The sequence below is a fragment of the Pleuronectes platessa genome, chromosome 10 (assembly GCF_947347685.1).
Source record: "Pleuronectes platessa chromosome 10, fPlePla1.1, whole genome shotgun sequence".
Lineage (NCBI taxonomy): Eukaryota > Metazoa > Chordata > Actinopteri > Pleuronectiformes > Pleuronectidae > Pleuronectes > Pleuronectes platessa.
In genome coordinates, this window is record NC_070635.1 from 27,503,292 (window position 1) to 27,529,245 (window position 25,954).

Sequence of the window (25,954 nt, forward strand, 5' to 3'; positions counted from 1 at the left end):
ACGTTTCGCTAACCCTTATATTTCGATTCGCGATCCATTTCCGGACTCGGTCACGTGGTACGGCCGGCTCGCGTCATCAGGACGAGCCTCGATACGCGCTTCACACAAATCTTCTTGGATTGCTCGACACACTCTTCGAAGCCTCGACCCGGAAGGACCCAGCAATATATTTTATCGCATTTGTTGCCGTGGAATTTACGGTTTTCATATGAATAAAAAAAAGGTCAGTGGAGTGTCGTGGGTGAAACCAGCTGAACCCTCCTTTCTGAGGAAGTTTAAAAATGATGTTGGATACAGAGACGGACCGACCGTTGATACAAAGGTATGTGGTGGTTTGGTTTCTTTAGCTGACTGTTTGTGTGTCAGCTAGCAGTTGGCTGCCGAAAATGTTAGCCTATTGTAGTGTATGAGATCTAAATATAAGCTGCTGATGAAATAGTTTGAAACAACACATATTTAGCATTCGACATGTTAAACGTCTGTTTCTCATTCAGTAAAGCTAAGGTGGCTGAACCGGTTTTTAACGAGTGTATAGTAAAACCTTTAAATACACTTTATTCACACCATAAGAAGCGATCAATATATGTGAGAGAGATAACTCACTGTAATTTATCATATGGACAATTATAACATTTTTGTAATTTCCCTGGGAATAAATTATGAATCTTGATGAAAAAAAAACTTGCATATTTAGAGTACTGATATCTAGGAGTGCTACCTGGGAGGCTGTGGCTAAGGGGGTAGAGTGGTCGTCATCCAACCTGAAGGTCGGCAGTTCTATCCCCAGTCTGTCCCATCTGCATGTCGAAGTGTCCTTGGGCAAGATGCTTAACCCCGAATGGCCCCCTTTAGAATAACAAAGTGCTGCGAATAGATGCACTGTATGAATGTGCGCATGGATGGGTGAATGTAAAACTCACTACTTACTGTAAAGCGCTTTGAGTGATCATCAGGACTAGAAAAGCGTTATATGAATACAAAACCATTTACATGATTGAGGGGACTATTCTGGTTAAAAATGTGCTGACCTCCCATAAAGCCAGATTGCATAGAATAAATAATTTATTCTAAACATAATTTGTTTGCTTGTAGCATACAATGATGCCAGAAATGTATAGTTTGAATCGAGCATGAGGCTAATTTACAAATAAAAAAGAGTTATTCAATGCATATGAATGAGTGATATCATGCTGTGTTTCATAGAAAAAGTTAATTTGTACCTGTATCATTCGTATTTTTCATTTAAAACAAGTCATTATTTCGTTATTCATTCATGAATCTGATACCAAAAAGCAATAAGGTTTTGTGGTTCGCAGTTTGGATTGTTTACTCAGATCAAAAATAGGAAATGAAAAACCATGTCACAGGCCGAACTTGATTTTGATATTTGTATTATTTGTTTGACCCGGAAAATGTCCTGCCTTGTTAGCTTCAGCGCTGGTTAACGTGATTCAGTTTCGCTAGCCTTGATGATCGATCAATCATGGGGAGTTTAATCTTTTTCAGAGGAACTTAAAAACAATCTATCAAGGATGATGAGTGATGACCAAAAAATCTGCAGGATCTTCCGGGTATGGTAGTTTCCTCTAAAGCTACGTCATATTTATTGTGTAAAATTGCACAAAGGTACGTTATTTTTTACGAAAAGGTACATGTTACCAGTCTCTTACAGTAATGTAGCCATATTTCCTGGGAGTGACGGCCACTTTAGCCCTTTAGACCTCATAGTAAGTGGACCTTACGAGGTGCATGGCTAGAGGATCAGTGTTATTAACTCATCTAGCGTGCCAGCAACACACCCGACCCGCTTGCCTTCCACTGCGCAGCCAGTGCTCCTGCGCGGTGGAAGGCAAAGCGGGTCATTTGTGTCATTCATAATCCGATTTGTCGATTAATTATTTCAATAGATTAATCGACTATCAGAATAGTCGTTAGTTGCAGCCCTACTCATGCAATTGTTGCTGATGGTTGTAAGGAGAGACACTGATGCATCCTCATTTCGGGCTCATCCAAATCATCCTTAGAAAATAAGAGAGGAAGAGAAATCATACACTAATCACATCCACTGAAACACCATGGGTATCAAGCAATAACACACTGGCACTTTTATAGAAATTGATTAATTTGTAGATCTAAATAAATACAAATAAAATAAAAATGTGTTCCCATTGCACTAAGTGTGTGAAAAGCCGTCATCATGGAGGCATGGTTACTCTTGAAAAGTGGCAGTATTTAAATAAAAGTGTCCTGAAATAAGCTGAACATAATTCACAGTGTCAAGTCATATCAGGGGCAGCAACCCAAACTCAATGTAGAAAGACAGGCCTGAGAGCAGCAGCTATGCTCACTGTGTGGACATGTACAGGTAGGCAGTGTGTCCTGTAGGACATTATTGCAGTAAAACTATTGAAAAATTTGAGTTTCATTCTGTCTGTGTGATCAAATTCATGAATGTGTAATATAATCTCCAAATGTGTATCTTTTTGAGTATTTCATCTCCATATACACATTTTAAAATCTGATTACACACACACAAACTCTGAATAACTTTTTGTAGATTGTTTGTACATATTTGCAAATCTGATCTAAGCACAGATTTAAATATAGATTTGAAGATATTTTGAAGACATTGTCAAATCTGTTTACACACACATATTCTAAAGACAGATTTGCAGATCCATGTACACCAGGTCTATTCAACTAGCAACCCCAGGGCCGGATACAGCCATTTGAATTTAACCATGGCCTGCAAGACTGCCTGCAAATCAGTATAGCTTGATAAGAAAAAATAAAACTAACAGCCTCTTGTATACTTTGAGACATGTAACTCAGAGCCATCGAGTTTTGCTGTTGCCTCTACCAAACCTGTATGGTTACGTCTTTATGTGACGGTGAAGCCTGGACACTAACCAGACAGAAGAGGCCCTTCACCGAGTTGGAGATTGTTAAAGACTGCATGCTTGCAGTTATTGATGAAATGATCGTTGACGAAAAAGTGAAGGAAAGCGTCACTTCATCCATTAAAAAAAAGTGCCTCTCTCGGACACATCAACTCTCCGCAGAGTGGAGCTACTGGCAACGGATGTCGCAGGGAAGCTTTTGGAAAACCTTAGAAAAGCAGAGTTTATGTCTATCGCTGTGGATGAATCGACTGACTGTACCGACATGGCCCAGCGGTGCATATAGTGGTGGGAGAGAGCGTGGCCTAGGGGATAGAGCGGGTGTTCTGCAACAAGAAGGTGGCTGGTTTGAATCCCACTCTTTCCCATCTGCATGCCTAAGTGTCCTTGGCAAGATACTGAACCCCTAAAGTGGCCCCTCATAAATGCTGAGTGTTCTAAAAATGTAAGTCGCTTTGGACAAAAGCGTCAGCTAAATGACATGTAATGTAATGTAACAAAGTATAAATACTTTGTGACTGTACTTAAGTAGATTTTTCACGTATCTCTACTTTACTAGAGTATTTATTTTCATGATGACTTTTTACTTTTACTCAATACATTTGAACACAAATTTCTGTATTTTCTACTTCTTATATTCTCAAATCTGGTTTGTTACTTGAGAAGCAGAGGTTTGAGCCGCGAGCACCTCTTTTCTAGCTCACTCGCGTGCCCCCTGCCTCGGGAGATGCACAGGTCCGGCGACGTGTTTTCCGTCGGGGGGCAGCGCGAAACCTAAAGATAATGATACAGTTAGAGAAAACAAAGGGAGAGATACTGAGACGGAGAAAGGGAGACAAACGGATGAATGAGACGGAGAAAGGGAGACAAACGGACGAAAAAAGTGGCGGAGTGGGATAAAAAGTGATTCTAAAACTGTTAAATTGTTAAGATGTGTTGAGATTTATTATCTGTCACGTTTTTTTCTGTCAAATTGGTTGAGGCTTTAGAGTCAAGTCAAAATTTAAATTATAGCTTTTACTCCCTTTATTTTTCTGAAGTTAAGCCCTTTATTTGAACATGCACAATTTTCACATTTTATTTTTCTCTTATTTTGAAATGCAGCCCTACTTTTATTTTGTTAATGAGGGAAAATTGCACATATCTTCAATCATACATATATGTTAAGTGCTACGTTACGTGACAATAAATATTGTCAAAAAGTTTTTGAATCGTTCTGAATTCATTTGATTTGACAGTCAGGTACTGAGTACATGCAGATGTTGATACAACTACTAGGCTACTTAAATATGTATCACACTTAATAGTTAGACATTAGAATCTTCGGGACCTTTGCTTCAAGACATTTTCTCTAACTGGACCTCTTTAAATAGTTGAATACCCCCGCTCTAGATAGTCAACTGATCGGGGACCTCACAAAACCATCCAATGGGGAGTAGCAATGTTTGTACAAAGGGCAGGGACTTAATCAACGCCATCACATTCCCCATCTATTTCTTCCCTTTAGAATGATCAAGGTGCTCATGCAGGAGTTCGGTTCAGTCTTTATTATTCTGTCTGCAGCAAAACTAGACTGTGTTCAGTGATTTTTTTTTCTTTCTTCTCTGTACTAGCACTATGCAGGTTGTTAACAAAAGATAAACAGTTCTATTTTGTGTGCCTAGATCTTGTTTCCCTTTGCTGAGTTATCATAAGGGGCATTGTGTATCATTCCGGCTACTGATGAAAGGTCCATGTTAAGTGATATTTACAGAATTTTGCAGTGGTTATACTGTTGTCTATTATTGTTCTAAGGTAGATGCAAAAGGCACTTGTTTATTCTGTTGTGTTGATTCTTTGTTATCCCTAGAAGTTCAGATGCACATGTCCATTACTATTTGAACCTCACCATCTGGGGGTTCAAAATTTGTAAAAATTCTGCTTGTTGGTTATGGATGGAACTCCGGCTATGACCGGTAGAGTGAAAAGACTGGTGGCCAGGTTGGCAGTCGTAGCCCCGCATATGCAGTTTTTACACTGCATCATTCATCAGGCTGTACTGTGTGCAAAGCTCAGCGGCGATCTGAAAAACACCATGGACACTGTTAGGAACATTGTGAATTACATCCGCTCAACCTCCAGCCTTCAACATAACCTCTTCAGTATGTTGCTTGCTGACGCAACTGCAGAGCACACTGACTTGCTGGTTCATAGTGATGTCAGGTGGCTCAGCAAAGGAAGTCCACTTTCTGTGTGACATTTGTGGACACTTGAACACTTTGAAACTGGAAGTTCAGGGGCGGTTAATGTCTATCGCTGATTTGGTTGAGAGGCTGTGCTCCTTCAAAACAAAGTTAATGATTGTTTTGACAGACCTAATAGCAGGAAGGTTGCTGCACTTCACACAACTCTGTGCATTCATGAGTGCAGCACCTGGGGCACACATGAAGGCCAGCCATGACAAACTTCATGAGAAAACTGACTGATATCTTCACTGAGAGATTCCAAGGCTTCAGTATTCTCATTGAGGTACTGCAGTTTGCTCGTGACCCATTCTCCATCAAACCTGAGGCAAACTTCTGTGTAAAAGTAAAAGAGATAATGTCTTGCATTGATGGGAGCATCCTTCAGATGGAAATGGTTGATGTCCAGTCCTCATTTGCTTTAAAGAAGCACTTGGGTGCAGTGAACTTTTGGTGTAACCATGTTAGCCAATACTAGAACCCCACAATCAGGAAATTGGTGCTGCTAATACTAGGGCTGCTCGATTATGGAAAAAATCATAATCACGATTTATTTTGGACAATATCAAAATCACGATTATTCAAACGATTATTAATATGTGCCCTTATTCTGAAGTCTATGCTTTAATTTTGTAATCACTTCCGGTTCCGGTAAACATCTGCGTGTCTTATTCCTCCGTGAAACGCGGATATCGGTGCCCGGTTTTTCAAACCCTTAATGATGGCAACCCTAAAGGCCGGCGCATGCTTCTGCAACTGCGGCTTTTCACGCCGCTGTTGCGAAGGACTCGTCATTCATGCTTTTCCAAACGTTGCGCGAGTTACAAAGCAATTCCCCGCCAGAACACTAGGCGGAGTAACGTGTTTTGTCGAAGACGACCTCTTTCTTCTTCGTCGATTGTTTATTTACATAGCCACTGCGGCTCTTCGTAGCCTTTTTCTGGCGGACAAATCCGCCAGTCAGTGAAGGGTTATACAAGTGATCATACTTTCGGATCTCTTCTGCCAAACGCTCTTCTATTTGGTCCATATTCGTTCTTCTGAATCGTCTGTTGTTTCTGCCGGTATTATGTGGCATGAAACCGGAAATGCGACTCCGGAAAGGATGTAGTTAGCAGACCAATCGCATCCGTTGCGGGCCGCGTAAGGCTCGCAGAGCTTTGCCGTATAGTTAGAAAAATTGGGCGACGCACGTAAGAAGAGATACATAAGCACGTAAGGGGCCCGGAAGGCCTCTGGAAGGGCTCTTGCGCTTGCGGGCCCGTGAAAACGCAGAAGCATGCGCTGGCCTTAACACTCTATGACCGACTGACCGGCGCGGAGAAATGTGGGTCCGGTCTGACCAGTCTGAAGAATTGCAACTAACGACAGAATTGTTGTTAGTTGCAGCCCTAATTATTTTGAGACAGTATCTCATTATTATGACTTACTATCTCATTAGGACTTATTATCTCAACTCAAACAAACACAAAGTAAACTGTACCGGTCCTAATAACTTGTGATCAGTGGGGGTGTTTGTTGTTAAAGTGTAAAGTTAGCGCAGATCGAGGGGAAGTGAGGTGGAAACAGACACATACAGGATGATCGGACTTTTAATGAGCGTCTGTTCTGATCCTGGAGCAGCTCTGGTTATTATTATGCAGCGGCAGCACATCGCTAAGACAATGAACGTAGCAGAAAACATGAATCAATTATGTTATGTCTCTGTATCGATGCATAGTCGCTAGGACTGCCGTGATTAGTCAACGTCATCGATGACGTCAACGCTGAAAATGCGTCGCATCTTTTTTTTTGTTTTATGAATTTACCTTTTCGATTTCTAAACAGTTTCATTTCAATTCATTATAACAAATGTTCTTCAATATTACTACGTGACGCCTGGTTTACACCGGACCCCGAAGCACCGCGCCGCGCAGCACAGCGCTGTTCTCAAGCGCGCTGGCGCCTGGCTGTTCACACGGGACACGCATTTCTCAGGGTCGGTCAGTCTGCGATTCTGCTTTATTCGCTTGTTGTTGTATGTCACCCATTCAATGTACTGGTTTGGGAGTAAAAGATGATGGTCTTCATAGCCTCCCCCCACCCCCCACCCCTCTCTGGGCAGAGGGGGACATTTAATTATGTAATTGGGAAAATTGGGGAAATCAAAACTCCATGACAAAATAAGGGGAATACAAAGTATGGGATGCATTTTGATAATTTATATTATAAAAAATATGTCATTAATACCGTTTAAATTAATTTTTCAGTGTGTTTCCTGGCGTGATACGCTCGCGGCGCATGGAAAAAATATACCGTAGTATCGTTTAATGTTATTCACAACAGTTGATTGACATGTAGGTTTAGCTAATAGGAAGCCCCTATGTTGGTATGTTGTGGACCAATAGGATGAGGCAATGAACGTGGGGGGCGGGGTCAGACCCGGAAGTGAGGACCCAAATAAAGATGTCAACTTTAGTACACAGTCCATCTCACGCACATAATTAAGCGAGCTCGACAGACTCGACGCCGAAACCATCGGTGCAGGGCGCATCACATTCCATGTGAACCACACAAAGGTTTGACAGGGGTGTGGATAAGAGGCGCCTGGCTTTCCTTGGCGCTGTGCGGCGCTTCGGAAATGAAATGAAAGGGTCAATTCGTTTTTTTTGGAGGAAAATGTATCGTTTAGATTAATCAAATAATCTGTAAAATAGTCGACAGATTAATCGATAGAAAAAATTCTCGTTAGTGAGCGCCCTAATAGTCGCCCACTTCAATGACACAGGCGGCTGTCCTGACCACAGCCTCTCAACCACGACTTCCCTGCTCTGTTGAGCCCTGCCCAGAGTCAGTATAAAATACACTATTTTCAATAAATAGACAATAAAAATAGCACAGAAAGGATAATGATAACATTGGTTCTGAATGTATTCACCTATAAACCTCTTCAAAAATTACAAGGTTGTTTTTCACTGGCATAGTGGCATTGGCAATAGTTTTGCTGCTGTAGCCATCCACTGCCAAGACGCGTGTCACTCCAAACATCATAAGCTTCTCATTTTGATCAAGGTGAAGTTTATGGCCCCCGTATTCTGCATGATAAGGGACCGGATTTAGATTATGAGCACCCTGAAGAAAATTTTAATATTATTATTAATGCATGCAATAAATATTTGTTACCATATTCGCAAAATGTTTTTACCAAAAGGAAATTCTTATATGCACGGACTTATTATTATAATCAATTGTTTTAAGTTCAACTCCTAAATAGAGGTTTCTATAGGTGATGTACATAAGCATTGCTACTATTGTTTTCATATTATTATTATTAGGTTACAATATACTTTCTTTACCTTAATACTAAGCCGACCTCGGAATTCATTGTATTTCATTCATTCGTTGTATTCATTCTCCTGCATGCACTCCCATTGAAGATAGGGGTGCAACGATTAATCGATGTAGTCAACAAAAATCGATGACTAAAATAGTCGCCGACGAATTTAATCGTCGATGATTCGTTGGTTACGTCATAGCGCGTGTTTTTCGTGCCGTGCAGCTGAACTAAATGTCGATTTACCTGAGGTACTGATGGAAGTAGCAGTGGAGTGAGCCATCCTGCTCCACTCTTATTTCTGAAAGTTGCGCATGTGCAATAGCGACAAAACATGGACCAATGGCGTCCCATTGCGTACCAGAATGTCAAAAGTATGGGAAAACTTCACCATTAACATAGACCGGAAAAAGCTACCTGCAATATTTGTACGGCGGACCTTGCTTTCCATGGAAGCATGACACGCGCATTTGAAGAGGAGGCACGTTTGACATTGTAACGTAGACGATGCAGACTTGCCTCGGTAAGATATCCTGTTATCTAGCTTGCGATATAAACGTATCCGTGCACAGGATTCTAGAATACATTACAAAAATATGGTTGAAACTTTTTTTCACGAGTTTAAGAGCGTAATATTATCCTATTGCCTGACAAACGTCTTTTTTAATCACAATTATGCAGCCCAAAGAAGCCTAGTTTCGTTTGTTGATGTTTTTATTGCTGATACTTTCCCTGTCCTTTTGTTAACAGAGAAAAAATGGATACTTTTATTTATTTATTTTAAGTAACAGCACTTGGCCTGTTCTTGGTTCACAGAAAAAGGGAAACTTGAATTTAAATGAATTATTTTATATTAGCACTTTGCCTGTCCTTGGTTTTAAATGGACAAAAATTCAATTTTTTGTCTTTGTATCAACAGTACCCTAATATGCAGCAAAGCTGATTAAAATACTTTTTTTAATGAAGTATCTATATTTATTAGGGCCCAAGCACCGAATGGTGAGAGGCCCTATTGAAATTGTAAGGATTTTTATTATTATTAGGGCCCGAGCACCGAATGGTGAAAGGCCCTATTGAAATTGTAAGGATTTTTATTATTATTAGGGCCCGAGCACCAAATGGTGAGAGGCCCTATTGAAATTGTAAGGATTTTTATTATTACTAGGGCCCGAGCACCGAATGGTGAGAGGCCCTATTGAAATTGTAAGGATTATTCTTATTAGGGCCCGAGCACCTCCGGTGGGAGGCCCTATTGAAATTGAAAGAATTATTCTTATTATTACCACCGCATGAAATTACTTGTTTTTTCTACAACTTACATTTGGATGTATTCAATCAATCAATCAAATCAATCAAATTTTATTTGTATAGCCCATATTCACAAATTACAATTCGTCTCATAGGGCTTTAACATGGTGTGACATCCTCTGTCCTTAACCAGAGGGTAAGGAAAAACTACTAAAAACCCTTTTACAGGGTAAAGATACGTAGAAACCTCAGAGAGAGCCACATGTGAGGGATCCCTCTACAGGACGGACAGAAGTGCAATAGATGCTACGTGTAGGAAAACATCATCAAGATTAAAGTTTTTAGCAGCATTGATGAGGGTAAACATTTTGAAGGATAACTTCAATACTATATGTCAAGCAGTCCATCTGCAATCAAAGTCAATGGTCAGCAACCAGCAGGATCATGATCCACCATCCAGATCAGATGCCACTTAAGTCCACAGTCATTGTCCACTGCCGCTTATTAGGATCCATCATGAGCTGCTGCCGCGGTCCGAGTCCACCGCCCGTATCTGATGCCAACGCGACACAGGATCCGCCATTACCTCTATGATCAGCCCACACGATATACAATCCGCCATACTGGATCCACCATTGCAACCTCTGATGCGCGATCCACAAATCATAATCCATGGTGCGGCCACAGAGGCCCTGGATCTGTGGGGATAAAGCAAAGGGATTCCGGGGAAGGGGGAAAGGGATGGAGAAGAGGAAGGAGAAGCTGGACAGAGAAGCTCCGTGTGTCATGTGTCATAAATTCCCTTTGTGTCTTAGCGTCATCAGGGGGTTTTGCCCTGTAATCAATGATACAGGCCGAACCTGAGGCTACACTGAGGCTCAAGGTAAATCTGACTGGCTACTGGTTTGTATGATAGTACGATGAAAAGCATGTGGCCCACTCAGTAGATCAGCCATTAATACCTCTATGCCTTTTAGGACTAAATGCTTCCTATTTTAGAAAATAGAACATGTTACGTTCTGCCGCACTAATTAGCTCTAACTCTAAGCTTTATCAAAAAGGAACGTTTTGAGCCTACTCTTAAACGAACAGATGGTGTCTGCCTCCTGAACTGAAAGTGGTAGTTTATTCCACAGCAGAGGAGCTTGGTGGCTAAAAGCTCTGGCTCCTACACTACTTTTAGAGACTTTAGGGACAACAAGTAGTTACTGCTGGAGCCTGATAATAATGAATTACAATAGTCCAGTCTCGATGTAACAAAGGCGTGGACTAGTTTTTCTGCATCTTTTTGCGAAAGGACATGTCTGATTTTTGAGATATTACGCAAGTGGAAAGAGGCAGTCCTAGAAATTTGTTTTAAGTGACTATTAAAGGATAAATCAGGATCAAAGATCACTCCCAAGTTCCTGACTGTTTCATTGGAAGCAAGGGCAATGTCGTGTAGCGCAGCTATATCAATAGATAATGTATCTCTAAGGTGTTTGGGGCCAAGTATTATAACCTCTGTTTTATCTGAGTTTAATAAGAGAAAATTGCAGGTCATCCAGGTTTTTATGTCCTTGAAACATGCTCGAAATTTAGTTAATTGATTACTTTGTTCAGGTTTTATTGAAAAGTATAACTGGGTGTCATCCGCATAGCAGTGGAAATTTACAGAATGTGTCCTGATAATGTTTCCTAGTGGAAGCATATATAATGAGAATAAAATTGGGCCGAGCACAGAACCCTGTGGAACACCATGGTTAACTTTGGTGCGCACAGATGACTCATCATTAAGTTGCACGAATTGGGAGCGATCAGAAAAATAATATTTAAACCAGTTAAGGGCTGTTCCATTAATGTTAATTAACTGTTTAAGTCTTTGTAATACAATTTGATGTTCAATTGTGTCGAATGCTGCACTGAGATCTAACCGAACGAGGACAGACACAAATCCCTGATCTGAGGCTATTAGAAGGTCATTAGTGACTTTTGCCAAGGCTGTCTCTGTACTGTGATTGGCTCTAAACTCCGACTGAAAGTCTTCATATATATTATTTTCCAGGAGAAACTCAAAGATTGGCTACAACTTTTTCTAAGGTTTTAGACATGAAGGGGAGATTAGATATTGGCCTGTAATTGGCTAAAACCTCTGGGTCTTTTGAGTAGGGGTTTGATTACAGCTATTTTAAAAGACTGGTACATAACCTGATGATAATGACAGATTGATTGTGTTAAGTAACGAACTATCAATTAGGGGCAGAATTTCTTTAAGTAATTTTGTAGGAATGGGATCTAAGATACAGGTTGTTGGTTTAGAACCTGATATTATTTTTGTAAACTGATAAGGGGTGATCAGAGAGAAGCTGTCTAAGTAATGGGAAGGATTCTCAGCCGTTTCTGAGATCTCTGTTGTTGGGAGGGTATTAGTGCCAATTGAGGGCAGGAGATGGTTGATTTTATTTCTAATAGTTAGAATTTTATCATTAAAAAAAGTCATAAAGATATTGCTATTTAGGGATCAAAGAATACTGGGTTCGGTGGAGGTGTGACTCTCTGTCAGCCTGGCTACAGTGCTATAATTGTTTTAACTCATTTGTCTGGGAATTATACCACGGACCTAATTTACTATGTTTGACATTTTCCCTTTTTAGAGGCGCTGTTGAATCTAATGTTAATTGTAATGAGTCTGCAGAGATATCGACGAGGTGGTCGATCTCAATGGAGCTCAGGTTTTTAAAGAATTTGTTCTTGATATCTACGGATAATACGGGTTTAAATGTAATTGGAATTATTTCCCTTAAATTTAGCAACAGCACTATCAGGTAGACATCTAGAAAATTAGTTTTTTATTAGTGGCATATATTCAGTTATTGAAAAATCAAAGGTTATTAAATTATGGTTTGATAGAACTGGATTGTAGTACTGTTAAATGTTCAATTCCGACACTGTACGATTATACAAGGTCAAGTGTGTGGTTACGACAATGAGTAGGTTGGTGTACACACTGACTGAAACCAATTGAGTCTAGTACCGAAATAATGCTACGCTAAGGCTATTTTTATTATTGTCAACATGAATATTAAAGTCACCAACAATAATAATTTTATTTGTCTTTAAGACTAGGTTTGATAAAAAGTCATGGAATTCCGCTAAAAATTCGGTATAAGCCCCCGGAGCACGGCAAACTACAGCAAATATGATTGGCTGTTGGGGTTTCCTGGATTGGCATGGAAGACTAAGAGAAAGACATTCAAATTAGTTATAGCTGAGTTTAGGTTTAGGATTAATTGATAGACTGGAGTTAAAAATAGCAGCAACTCCACCTCCTCGCCCAAATTCTCTGGGAACCTGTGAATTTATATGACTGGGGTGAGTAGATTCATTAAGACTGACATATTCATCAGGATGCAGCCATGTCTCAGTGAGGGACAATAAATATGTTGTAATCGGAGACTAGTTCATTAACTAAAATAGCCTTAGTTGACAGTGATCTAATGTTTAAAAGCCCACATTTAAAAGTCTTAATTTCCTGTGTAGTTTCAGAGGTTGTTTTTATTTGTGTGGAGTTCTCGCTCTGTTATTGTTTAATTTCAATAATTTAATCGGACGGTTGACAGACACGATCTCTATGGGGTTGTGTGACTGATCCAGAGGGAGCACAGAGAAGTGTTTAGCACTGCAGCTCTGCTTCCTGGTCCCAACTCTGGGTTGTCATGTTATAGACTTAGTAATATTCCTAAATAAGAGAGCTGCTCCATCCCAAGTGGGATGAATGCCGTCCCTCCTAACAAGACCAGGTTTTCTCCAAAAAGTTTGCCAATTATCTACAAAGCTCACACCATTTACAGGACACCACTTTGACAGCCAGCGGTTAAAAGACAACATGCGGCTAAACATGTCATCACCTGTTGTGTTAGGTAGAGGGTCAGAGAAAACTACTGTTTTCCGACATCATAACATTCACTTTAGTGACCTCCGACATGCGAAGCCGGGAGTCATTCCTGCGACGTGAATTATGATTTTACTGTATTTACATTTAGTTTTAGCCAGCAACTTCAGTTTAGATTCGATGTCGCCGGCTCTGGCCCCCGGGATACATTTTACTATGGTCGCTGGTGTCGCTAACCTGACGTTTCTCGGAACCGAGTCGCCAATAATCAGAGTTCGTTTATCAGTGGGTGCGTCGCTGATTGGAGCGAATCTATTTGAAACGTGAGCTGGTGGCTCTTTAATCGTGGGCTTTTTAAGACTAGCACTATGCCCCCTCCGGAACGTCACCCATCAACCCTGGGCTCCCTGCTGCATGGGACAAGTCAGGGGACTGCTAGTTAAGGCTAAGCTACGTGCTATGCTAGGTGGCTCCGCGGCTAGCGGGAGCCGGCTAACTACAGCTAGCGGAGGTTCTAAGCTGCGGAGCCGAGCTTCTAAGTCGCTAATCCTTGCCTCCATCGCTTCCAACACACTACATTTATGCCACTACTGTTAAGGGAGGCAGAGGAGTAAGTAAACATAAGACACGCAATAAAGAGCAGTGGAGCCACAGGGAGAGAGAGAAGACATCGCTGCTAAAGAGCTAAGAGGGTGTGCTCAAACAGAACACAGAATCACTAAGCATGATAGAGTAGGGGTTGGTATGTAAGGGTGTTTAACTACAGATCGGTGATTTTAGCCATAGTAATACAGAGAAACAGCTGTGTTTAGCAGAGGAGCTAGTACAGAGAGCGACCACCACCATCGGCAAGAAAACAGGAAATGGCGCAGCACGCTTACCGTAATGACGCAAATCGAAGTTCCTCCTCATCCACTTTGCGAAACCATTTCAAACTGTGTCAAATGGGTCTCAAGACCTTGATAATGTAGCCATAAGATTACTGTGACTTTTCATCATGCGGATTATTAATGGCGTGGCATCAACGTTTATCAGCTCGCCATGACACACGAAATCGCTGTAACTTCCCTGTTCATGGGTCCATCTGCCTCAAACTACAGCCATGGCCAAAAGTTTTGAGAATGACACAAGTATTGGTTTTCAGAAAGTGTGTTGCTTCAGTGTTTTTAGATCTTTTTGTAGGATGTTACTATGGTATACTGAAGTATAATTACAGGTATTTCATAAGTGTCAAAATATTGTATTGACAATAACATTGAGTTCATGAAAAGAGTAAATATTTGCAGTGTTGACCCTTCTTTTTCAAGACCGCAATTCTCCCCGGCATGCTGTCAATTAACTTTTGGGCCAAATCCTGACTGATGGCAGGTCATTCTTGCATAATCAATGCTTGGAGTTTGTCAGAATTTGTGGGTTTTTTTTTGTCCTCCCGCCTCTTGAGGATTGACCACAAGTTCTCAGTGGGATTAAGGTCTGGGGAGTTTCCTGGCCATGGACCCAAAATGTTGATGTTTTGTTCCCCGAGCCACTTAGTTATCACTTTTGCCTTATGGCAAGGTGCTCCATCATGCTGGAAAAGGCATTGTTAGTCACCAAACTATTCTTGGATGGTTGAGAGAAGTTGCTCTCGGAGGATGTTTTGGTACCATTCTTTATTCATGGCGGTGTTCTTAGGCAAAATTGTGAGTGAGCCCACTCCCTTGGCTGAGAAGCAACCCCACACATGATTGGTCTCAGGATGCTTCGCTGTTTGCAAGACCCAGGACTGATGGTAACGCTCACCTTTTCTTCTCCGGACAAGCTTTCGTCCAGATACCCCAAACAATCTGAAAGGGGATTCATCAGAGAAAATGACTTTACCCCTGTCCTCAGCAGTCCAATCCCTGTACCTTTGGCAGAATATCAGTCTGTCCCTGATGTTTTTCCTGGAGAGAAGTTGCTTCTTTGCTGCCCTTCTTGACACCAGGCCATCCTCCAAAAGTCTTCGCCTCACTGTGCGTGCAGATGCACTCACACCTGCCTGCTGCCATTCCTGAGCAAGCTCTGCACTAGTGGTGCCCCGATCCCGCAGCTAGATCAACTTTAGGAAACAGTCGTTGCATTTGCTAGACTTTCTTTGGCGCCCTGACGCCTTCTTCACAACAATTTAACCGCTCTCCTTGAAGTTCTTGATGATCCGATAAATGCTAGATTTAGGTGCAATCTTACTAGCAGCAATATCCTTGCCTGAGAAGCCCTTTTTAGTGCAAAACAATGAAGACTGCACGTGTTTCCTTGCAGGTAACCATGGTTAACAGAGGAAGAACAATGATTTCAAGCACCACCCTCAGTTTAAAGCTTCCAGTCTGCAATTCTGTCTTAATCAGCATGACAGAGTGATCTCCAGACTTGTCCCGGTCAACACTCTCCCCTGTGTTAACAAGAGAATCACTGACATGAGGTCAGCTGGTCCTTTTGTGGAAGGGCTGAAATGCAGTGGAAATGGTTTTTTGGAGCTAAAGCTAATTTTCATGGCAAAGAGGGACTTTGCAATCAATTGAAATTCATCTGATCACTCTTCATAACATTCTGGAGTATATGTAAATTGCCATCATAAAAACTGAGGCAGCAGACTTTGTGAAAATGAAGATTTGTGCCATTCTCAAAACTTTTGGCCAAGGCTGTACATGTGTGTATCAACAGCCCCCCCCCCCCCCCCCCGAAGATACACAGATGGTTTTAAGGAATGGGCGTGTCAAAATAACTGACTAGCGCCCCCTAAAGGACAGCCCCGGCACCACGTTTGGCCGACATCGATGGGGACATGTGTCTTTTCATAACAAACAAATAAGTCTCTTGGATAGGTATGCTAGACCAAACAGGAAGCCCGCCATTTTGGATTTAGTAGCCATTTTTGCCATATTCCACATTTTTACTTTGATGTACTTGTCTCAGGGCTTTCATCAGATTAACTTAAATTAAGATCAGTGTCATCACAACAAGATGGAGATAAAAATTTCTTTAGAGATTGATTTTTCATCACACCGTGTGACCGTGGCGTCAAAGTTTGATTAAACGCCATCAAAACATGAGGTTCTGTATCTCGGACATACATTGTCCAATCGAGTCCAAACTAGACATGTAAGACAAGAGTCGCAGCTTGAAGACATCGACACAGAAATTATGACTTGAAATCCCCCCCCCCCCCCCCCCGGTGGCTACAGGAAGTGACATGTTTTATAATTTGATGAACTGCTCCTGGCTGCTTTACGATATACAGCTCAAATGAGCTCAGTCAAGTCATTGGATCATGGTCAGAATTCTGACGTTTCCTCATACCGTGTAAAGATTGATGTGCGGCGAAGTATCAACCTTCGCCAAAGGACACGATGTTGTCATAACTCCACTGTGCATTGTCCTATCACTACTAAACTTCTGTCACATGATAAGAGTACAAGCCTGAACAGCTCTGTGTCAATATTTCCTCAGTGTCATTGAGCCAACTACTGATTCGCCATGAAACAGGAAGTACTTTGTTAATCTCCTCTGCATTATCCAAACAGCTCCAAACTACTGACCTATGATCACAATCTTGATCTTAGCAGCTCCATATATAAATATTAGGTAAGGGACATAGTGCGACCTACTGATCAGTGTGAAAATTATGTTTTGGTAACATAAGGGTGGCCGTGGCTGAGGGGTAGAGTGGTCGTCCTCCAACCTGAAGGTTGGCGGTTCGATCCCCAGTCTGACCCATCTGCATGCCGAAGTGTCCTTGGGCAAGATGCTGAACCCTGAATGGCCCCCCATAGAATAACAAAGTGCTGCGATTAGATGCACTGTATGAATGTGTGTGTGAATGGGTGAATGTAAAACTGTACTGTAAAGCGCTTTGAGTGGTCATCAAGACTAGAAAAGCGCTATATAAATACAAAACCATTTACCATTGTCCAATTGATTCAAAATTGCTCACGCTACATCAGAGCGCCTACTTGAACAGATCTATATGTCTGTGCGTAATGATAGTGATAGCGCCACCTACTGGCAACAGGAAGTAATTTTTGTTTTACAACTATCATTCGATTTACATAAAATTGTCAGTTTGATGTGCAATTGATAGCGTGGGCCGTAATGAGCAATTAGCAGGCAAGGATCGACAACGTGTGACGCAGTGCGCAAAACGCATGCAACGCAGAGACTTGAGCTTGGTCAAAGATCGCTCTCTCCAATGACCGCAACAGGCTTCAACGTGCGGGTGCTCGGGCCCGCCAGTGCTACAACCTAGCCCTAGTTGTCTTTATTTTCAGTCATCACATGCCGTGACCAACCTCAAGCTAAATTTAAAAGCTGTTCTCTCAATTAGAGCAATTGAGAATTTGTGTGATTCATAATCCAATTAATAGTTTCAATAATCAATAGATTAATAGACCATCAGAATAGTCTTTAGTTGCAGCCCTAATTGAAGGCAGATAGCCAGTCATTAATTTGCGGCAATATTATGGGCCTGTCTGTTAAGAAAATAAGACTAAGTCAAAAATTAGTATGTTGTTTTCTATATCAGTGGTTATCGCCAACACCAAATTTTTTTTTGATGATGAGCCAAAACGACCAGCAGGTGGCAATGCGAGAGTGAAATATTCCCTTTTACACTCAATTAGCTGCATTTTAATTAAAAACCCAAAAGTGCATCTTATGGACACAAGGTAATATAGCTTACATAGCAATTCAGTAACTTCAGCCTTTTTTAACAGACTCAACAGTGCTTTCATGCACAAACGAGAAATAAAAAAGTATCGACTGAGAAGTAGTTTCAAAAAGACCCAAATTATGTAGCTTTAGCTGAGAATACTCACTCACTGAATCTATGACAACTAACAAAACTGATCCAATTCACACTCCTTAACAAATACTGTTAAAGAGTGTGAATAGACGACACTCCGGCGCATAAAAAAATCCCCTTCAAAATAAAAGGACCGGATTTTTTTCTTACCATTTTTTATTTGCCCAGGCAAAAGCCTGCGACCCACTGAAAACGGGTCTGGGTCACGACCAACCAGTTGAGAATCACTGTTTCTATATGATTTTAAATATTATTTAACTTTTAATACATTAACTATTAAGTTAATAATTAAATCTAAGTGTAAATGACTCCACAACATTGTTTCATGTGTGTAATTTTTTTTTTGCATAGATGTATTTGTTATAGGATATCGCTTTTGCTTTATTTACCATTAACACAGACGTGCTTTATTTTGGAAAGACACTATGCATGAATGTGGGTAAATTGACAGTTTACAGATAATTTCTTCAGACGTTATTTTGTGAACCTAAATCTTTATTTCTTGCTTGAAAAAATTCCTGTTGCGGTCCAGCCAAATATAGCCAAGATAGGCAGGAAATAACATTTTAAAACGTGAATTAAAACTTACCTCATCAATGGATCCGATCACAGCCCGCTCCAGTTATGTGTACTCCAGTTATGTCTTTTCGCCTAAAGTCGTGCTTAACACAGAATCTTCTAACACTCATTTCAGAGCATTGCTGGATACCCATCTGCTGCAGTGTGGTGAAAATCTCTGAATGCGTCTTGCCCGTTTCCAACAACTCTATTATTAAATCAGCGAATGGTTGAAGTGCGACCATTGTGTCGAGGCAAATTAGAGAGTGAATCACACACTGCAAATTTGTTTATGTTCAGTTTATCTCGTACAACACAAGAATACACTGACTTCCGGGTCACACAAATAATACAAGTTAAATATCAAAATCAAGTTCGGCCCATGACCCGCTTTAGAATTTTCCTATTTTGATCTGAACGAAAAGATCTAAACTACGAAAAATAAAACCGTTATTCATTTTCTGGTATCAGATTCAAATATGAATAACGAAATAATGACTCCATTTATAATTGAATATGAAAAGAAAAAATGAGACACGGATTTACACTGATTCTTATTATTTGTTTCTACTTAATACCATATCAGGACCACAGTTATTATGCATCCAGCATCTTTGTAATAATAGATTGTAGTTCTTTCTATGAACTAGAAACTTCTGAGATTTCTGGTAGAAATGGTTTAAGAAATACGTATATGTCCCTTTTCCCATTTCCCCTTCTCAGCGTGACATGATGCCAGTACTGGATGATGACAGTGGGAGCGATCGAGAGGATGAGCTACCTCAAGTTGTCGTCCTTAAGGGTGGAGACCTGACGGCAGAGGAGGTGAAGAAGATCAACGCTGAAATCCATACTGGTGGTGGTAGTGCAGATAAGGGTAAGAATGAAGGAGCAAGAGCACATGAAGAATCGTGTGATCCGATATATTTTCTTTTATTATATCACTGCTGACCAAACTTAAGGGGAGAAGTTTTAACTAAAATCAAAACTACCTTCTCCACTCAAACCTGTTCTGGTCAGTGTTGCATTACATATGAAGAGAGTTCCTGACAACATCAAACATGCACACAGTGTTCGAGGTTATGATAATAATGTGTCTTTAAACAGAGGCAAAAGCAGCGGCATTGTACACTGTTATTTTGACTGAACAAAGTCGCATTATATAGATGCATAGTTTCTGACCATCTTGCAAACTCTATCCTCAAAAGTTTCCATTGTGGAAATATCTTCCTTGTGTACTATTGTCTGTAACCTAACAATATGTATTTATATATGTATGTGTATACTTACATATATATATATATATATATATATATATATATATATATATATACACTACCGTTCAAAAGTTTGGGGTCACTTAGAATTTTCCTTATTTTTCAAAGAAAAGCACTTTTTTTCAATGAACATAAATTAAATTAATCAGAAATACACTATACATTGGTAATGTGGTAAATGACTATTCTAGGTGGAAACATCTGGTTTTTAATGAAATATCTACATAGGTGTATAGAGGCCCATTTCCAGCAGCTATCGGTCCAGTGTTCTAATGGTACATTGTGTTTTCTAATCGCCTAAGAAGACTAATGGATGATTAGAAAACCTTTGAAAACCCTTGTGCAGTTATGTGAGCACAGCTGAAAACTGTTTAGCTGGTGAGAGAAGCTATGAAACTGGCCTTCCTTTGAGCTAATTGAGTATCTGGAGCATCACATTTGTGGGTTCCATTATACTCTCAAAATTGTTTGTTGTTAGAAATGAAGTCTATTCCATGCGAGAAATTGCGAAGAAACTGAACATTTTCTACAACGGTGTGAACTACTCCCTTCAGAGAACAGCACAAACGGGCTGTAACCAGAGTAGAAAAAGAAGTGGGAGGTCCCGGTGCACAACTCAGCAAGAAGACAAGTATATTAGAGTCTCTAGTTTGAGAAATAGACGCCTCACATGTCCTCAACTGGCAGCTTCTTTAAATGGTACCCACAAAACCTCAGTGTCAACGTCTACAGTGAAGAGGCGACTCTGGGATGCTGGCCTTCTAGGCAGAGTGGCAAAGAAAAAGCCATATCTGAGACTGGCCAATAAAAATAAAAGATTATTATGGGCAAAAGAACACAGACATTGGACAGAGGTAGATTGGAAAAAGTAATTTGTGAGATTCACAACAGGTGAAAAGATGCTGGAAGAATCCTGACGCCATCTGTCCAGCATGGTGGAGGTCATGTGGCTGCTTTGGTGCTGGTAAAGTGGGAGATTTGTACAAGGTAAAAGGGATTTTAAATAAGGAAGGCTATCACTCCATATTGCAACGCTATGCCATACCCTATGGACAGCGCTTGATTGGCGCCAATTTCCTCCTACAACAGGACAATGACCCAAAGCACACCTCCACATTATGCAAGAACTATTTAGGGAAGAAGCAGGCAGCTGGTAAGCTGTTTGTAATGGAGTGGCCAGCGCAGTCACCAGATCTCAACCCTGTTGAGCTGTTGTGGGAGCAGCTTGACCGTATGGTACGCAAGAAGTGCCCATCAAGCCAATCTAACTTGTGGGAGGTGCTTTAGGAAGCGTGGGGGGAAGTTTCTACAGATTACCTCAACAAATGAACAGCTAGAATGCCAAAGGTCTGAATGCTGTAATTGCTGCAAATGGAGCATTCTTTGACGAAAGCAAAGTTTGAAGAACAAAATTAATATTTCAAATAAAAATCATTACTTCTAACCTTGTCAATGTCTTGACTATATTTTCTTTTCATTTTGCAACTCATTCGATAAATAAAAGTGTGACTTTTCATGGAAAACACGAAATTGTCTGGGTGACCCCAAACTTTTGGACGGTAGTGTATATAGAGAGAGTTGATTAAAGATAGAACGCTTGATTGCTTTGGAAAGAAAGGGAAGAAAATAAACAGGTCTGTAGTTTTTTTACTTCGGACGGGTTGAGGGTGGGTTTCTTCAGGAGAGGGTTTACTCTTGCCTCCTTCAGAGAGTTAGGGAAACAGCCAGTTGACAGGGAAGAGTTGATAAGATGGGTGAGGAAAGGAAGATCGGGAGCAATAGACTGGAGAATGTTAGATGTGATCGGTTCAATGGGGCAGGTGGTCGGGCAGGCAGAGGTTTCCAAGGTAAGAACTTGATTGGGAGACAGGGTGGGGAAAGAGGAAAGCAAAGGGGATGAAGAGGAAGTTGATGGACATGTAATTAAATAAGACTGGGGGGTCAAGGAGGTTGGAAAAGATGGAGAACAGTTTTATGGGGTTAAAAAATTAGGATTATGGTCCAATTTTTTTTTTTGAGAGACCCAAAATGAACACTGTAAGTGGAATTAATGGAGCTGTGCATGACTGCCTGGGTGTCTGCCCAAGGCTAGGATGGTTCTGGGTGTCTTTGTTTTGCACAAACTTAATGAATCTCTCTTTCTTTTCTGCAGACGATGGACCTCCTCCTGGCGGTAAAATATTTTTCAAGAAACCAGCCAAGCGCTCGTCCTCGGACAAATTCCAGGGGCTCACTGCCAGCTCCAGCAAGAAGAAAAAGATTGATGATGGAGAGAAGGAGATGAAGTCTGGAAAGAAAGTAAAAAATAACAGTCTTCTCTCATTTGGAGGGGATGAGGAGAAAGACGAGGACTGAAAGACTTGTCATTACAACAGATTAGTCAAGGAGGTATAGAGCCTGACCAATGAGGATTTTTGGGGTCAATGTCAGTATATCAACAGATGTCTGTGTCATTCCTAGATGTCATTTTTCAACTCTTATGACAAAGAAATTAATTTTGTAATTTACATTTTTACCATAAATTTGATAAAAGACAAATCATTTTTTAACTTATAAAATGTGATCATAAATCAAGATTTTCCCGCATTAATCAGTAAAACTCTGATGATGATAAGTATGTGAAAGGCTCATTTTATTGGTCCACTGATAAATCGGTCGGGCTCTACTTAAGTGAAAATTGATTGTTTACTAAAAGCATCGAGAGCAGAGTCTGGAGTTCATCCACAGTATGCAGCTGTTTCTCAGCACTGGGAACACAGCTGGTGTGGTCTGTCTGTTTGATGTCATTTTTATAAGCAAATTTCAGAGACATAAATGACTAAATGTAAACAATTTAACATAAGAGTTTCTTGCCCTTTTGTTTTTGAATCAGTCATGTTATTGTTGTTTGAGAATATAGTTTTGTGCACGATTCTTCCAACTGAATTTGGTGCAATCAGGGACCCTCGGACATCCACATATTGACATCTGGTAGGGTCTCTCCATAGTTGTTTTCAAATGATGCAGGATAATTTGATAAGAGGGAACCAGGTAACACTTGGTAAATTACCTGGTTGATAACTGGTAATTAAATATATTTAATAAAATTTAAAAAAATCCACTCTTTTATGTTTGGTAAAAACGTAGCATAATATTGGGCGACCTTCTGGTAGAGTCCATCAAACATTTGATGATGTTTTTTCTGTGTTTGACTTTGAGAGAGTAAAGTGACAGGACATCTTGTCATGTGGATCTGACTGAGCAATATAATCTCCTGCTGTGCAGATCCAGGAGACATTGAACAGACACTTGCCACTTGAAGGTGGAAAATTCTGCTTCACAAACATTAAGAAAATTGTGTTGCTTTGTGTCTGAATCCTTCTCATTTGTTGTCAAGAATGGTGTAATAAGAATAGTGATATTATTCACAAGTGCCATTGTGGCAAGCGCTCATTGTTAAGCGAGTGTATGAATATATGGGGTGGCACTGTATAAAGGTGTCTGTGCATGGCAATAAACTGTACTGCAAAGTACAAATTGAAATTTTAATTTGTTATCAAGTGTTTGTGGCTGTAATGTTTTAAATATGAAATAATAATCATTTGTACTTGTAAACAATAATTTCCATTTTAATACATCCCAAAAGACATGGTTAAGATAACATATGCAGGCTATGTAATCTCGTCGACCTTTAACAACAAACTCTAGTCAAAACTATGTTTGTATAACTGGGCGCTGAAAAAGCATTTGATCAAGCTAATACACTCAACAAATTTGGCTTCGGGAGTCATTCATCAACTCGATAATAACACTACATCTCACCCAAAGCCACAGTCACCACAAAGGATTGCACAATTCCCCAGGGCACCTGGCAAGGATGTCCACTCTCTCCATTATTGTTTGCTCTCTTCATAGAGCCACTTGCTGCAGCCAAACACAATAGCAACAGCATCAAAGGTATACAGGTGCATCTCAATAAATTAGAATATCATGGAAAAGTTAATTTATTTTGATAATTCAATTCAAACACTGAAACTCATATTATATAGATTCATTACACACAGAGTGAAATATTTCAAGCGTTTATTTCTTTTAATTTAAATTATTATGGCTTACAGCTAATGAAAACCCAAAATTCTGTATCTCAGAAAATTTGAATATTACATAAGACCAATAAAACTGTCAGTCTACTGAAAGTATGTTCATATATAAGCACTCAATACTTGGTCTGGGCTCATTTTGCAAGAAAACTGCATCAATGCGGCGTGGCACTATTGAGGTGTTACGGAAGCCCAGGTTGCTTTGATAGCGGCCTTCAGCTCGTCTGCATTGTTGGGTCTGGTGTCGCCTATCTTCCTCTTGATAATAGATTCTCTATTGGGTTCAGGTCAGGGAGTTTGCTGGACAATCAAGCACAGTGCTACCATGGTCATTAAACCAGGTATAAGTACTTTTGGCAATGTGGGCAGGTGCCAAGTCCTGCTTGAAAATTAAATCAGCATATCCATATACCTTGTCAGCTGAGGGAAGCATGAAATGCTCTAAAATGTCCTTGTAGATGGCTGCGTTGACTTTGGACTTGATAAACACAGTGGACGAACACCAGCAGATGACATGGCTCCCCAAATCATCACCGACGGTGGAAACTTCACACTGGATTTCAAACATATATTGCGATTTCTTGCGATTTCTTTGGGTTATTTAATTTTTTTAAAAACTGGACCATGGAAAACAGTGGAATCATACCTTCAATTCACTTAGAGCTTTACAAGTTTGATTTCAAATATTAAAATTAACTTAATGACTGCCGGGCAGCCAATAGAGAAAATAAATAAAAATGTGCCCTATTATTGTATAGCCCCTGTCAACTGCACACAAACTGACCGATTATGAAATGTATGCCACTTAGGCTACTTTTAAACAATAAATAAAAGGTAAATTAAATAGAATGAATAAAAGTTTACTTAAAATATAAACTTTGAAATAAACAAAAAGTAGGCAATGCGTCACTGTTGTTTGCATGTAGGCTATGCAAAGCTAGTGCTTAGGTATGTTTAGATTCTTGTGCAAAAACAAGAGCTGGTCAATATGCTCTGGGGTGAGGTTGCACCCCCCCCCCCCCCCCATATATATTTTTTGAGGGACAAAATTACTTTTAAATGTGTCAGCCAGAGATTTTGTATTTAAATTACCTGAATATTTAAAGACTTTATCCATCCACTTAAAACGGACCATATCGCATGGAAGTCCCCCTGTCAGACCAATAACCAAAAACAATTCACTCTTCCGAAAGTTAATTTTGTTTTGTTATAGGAGTAAATCATCTGCATACAGTGACAACTTATGTATTGTTCTGAGGCAAGAAATGCCCTCAAATTTCTCCTCAGATCGCAGCCAAATGGCAAGTGGTTCAATGGCAATAGCAAACAGAAAATGGGATAGCGGGCACCCCTTGTCTTGTGCCGCGTTGTAGCTGAAAAGAAAATGAGAAAATAATATTTGTTTGTTCGGAGGCTACTGGAGATAAATATATAACAAGAGTAACTTGGCCTTAGTCAGAGTCGGAGAGAGACGGCCAAGCAACAAAGCCTCATTTTACACATCATGCAGAACTAGAAAGTGAAGTACAGCAAATGTCTTGATGACAAGGTGATATGCCACTCTGTAAAGCTGTAATCGAACTCATAAACTAATTTAACAGTTCTAGTTGTCTGGATGTAGGTACTTTTCTACGGTGAGTCGTGTAGGAAATGATGAATACTCTTAA

General features: G+C 40.3%; 1 protein-coding gene across 1 annotated transcript; it reads left to right on the plus strand.

Annotated features, from left to right (window-relative positions):
• Window positions 1-66: 66 nt before the first annotated feature.
• On the plus strand, window positions 67-23,736 carry kiaa1143 (KIAA1143 ortholog). Its single transcript, XM_053433127.1, has 3 exons — window positions 67-322; window positions 19,655-19,808; window positions 22,361-23,736. The coding sequence occupies exons 1-3, from the start codon at window positions 209-211 to the stop codon at window positions 22,561-22,563; spliced, it is 471 nt and encodes a 156-aa protein (XP_053289102.1). The 5' UTR covers window positions 67-208; the 3' UTR covers window positions 22,564-23,736.
• The last annotated feature ends 2,218 nt before the right edge of the window (window positions 23,737-25,954 follow it).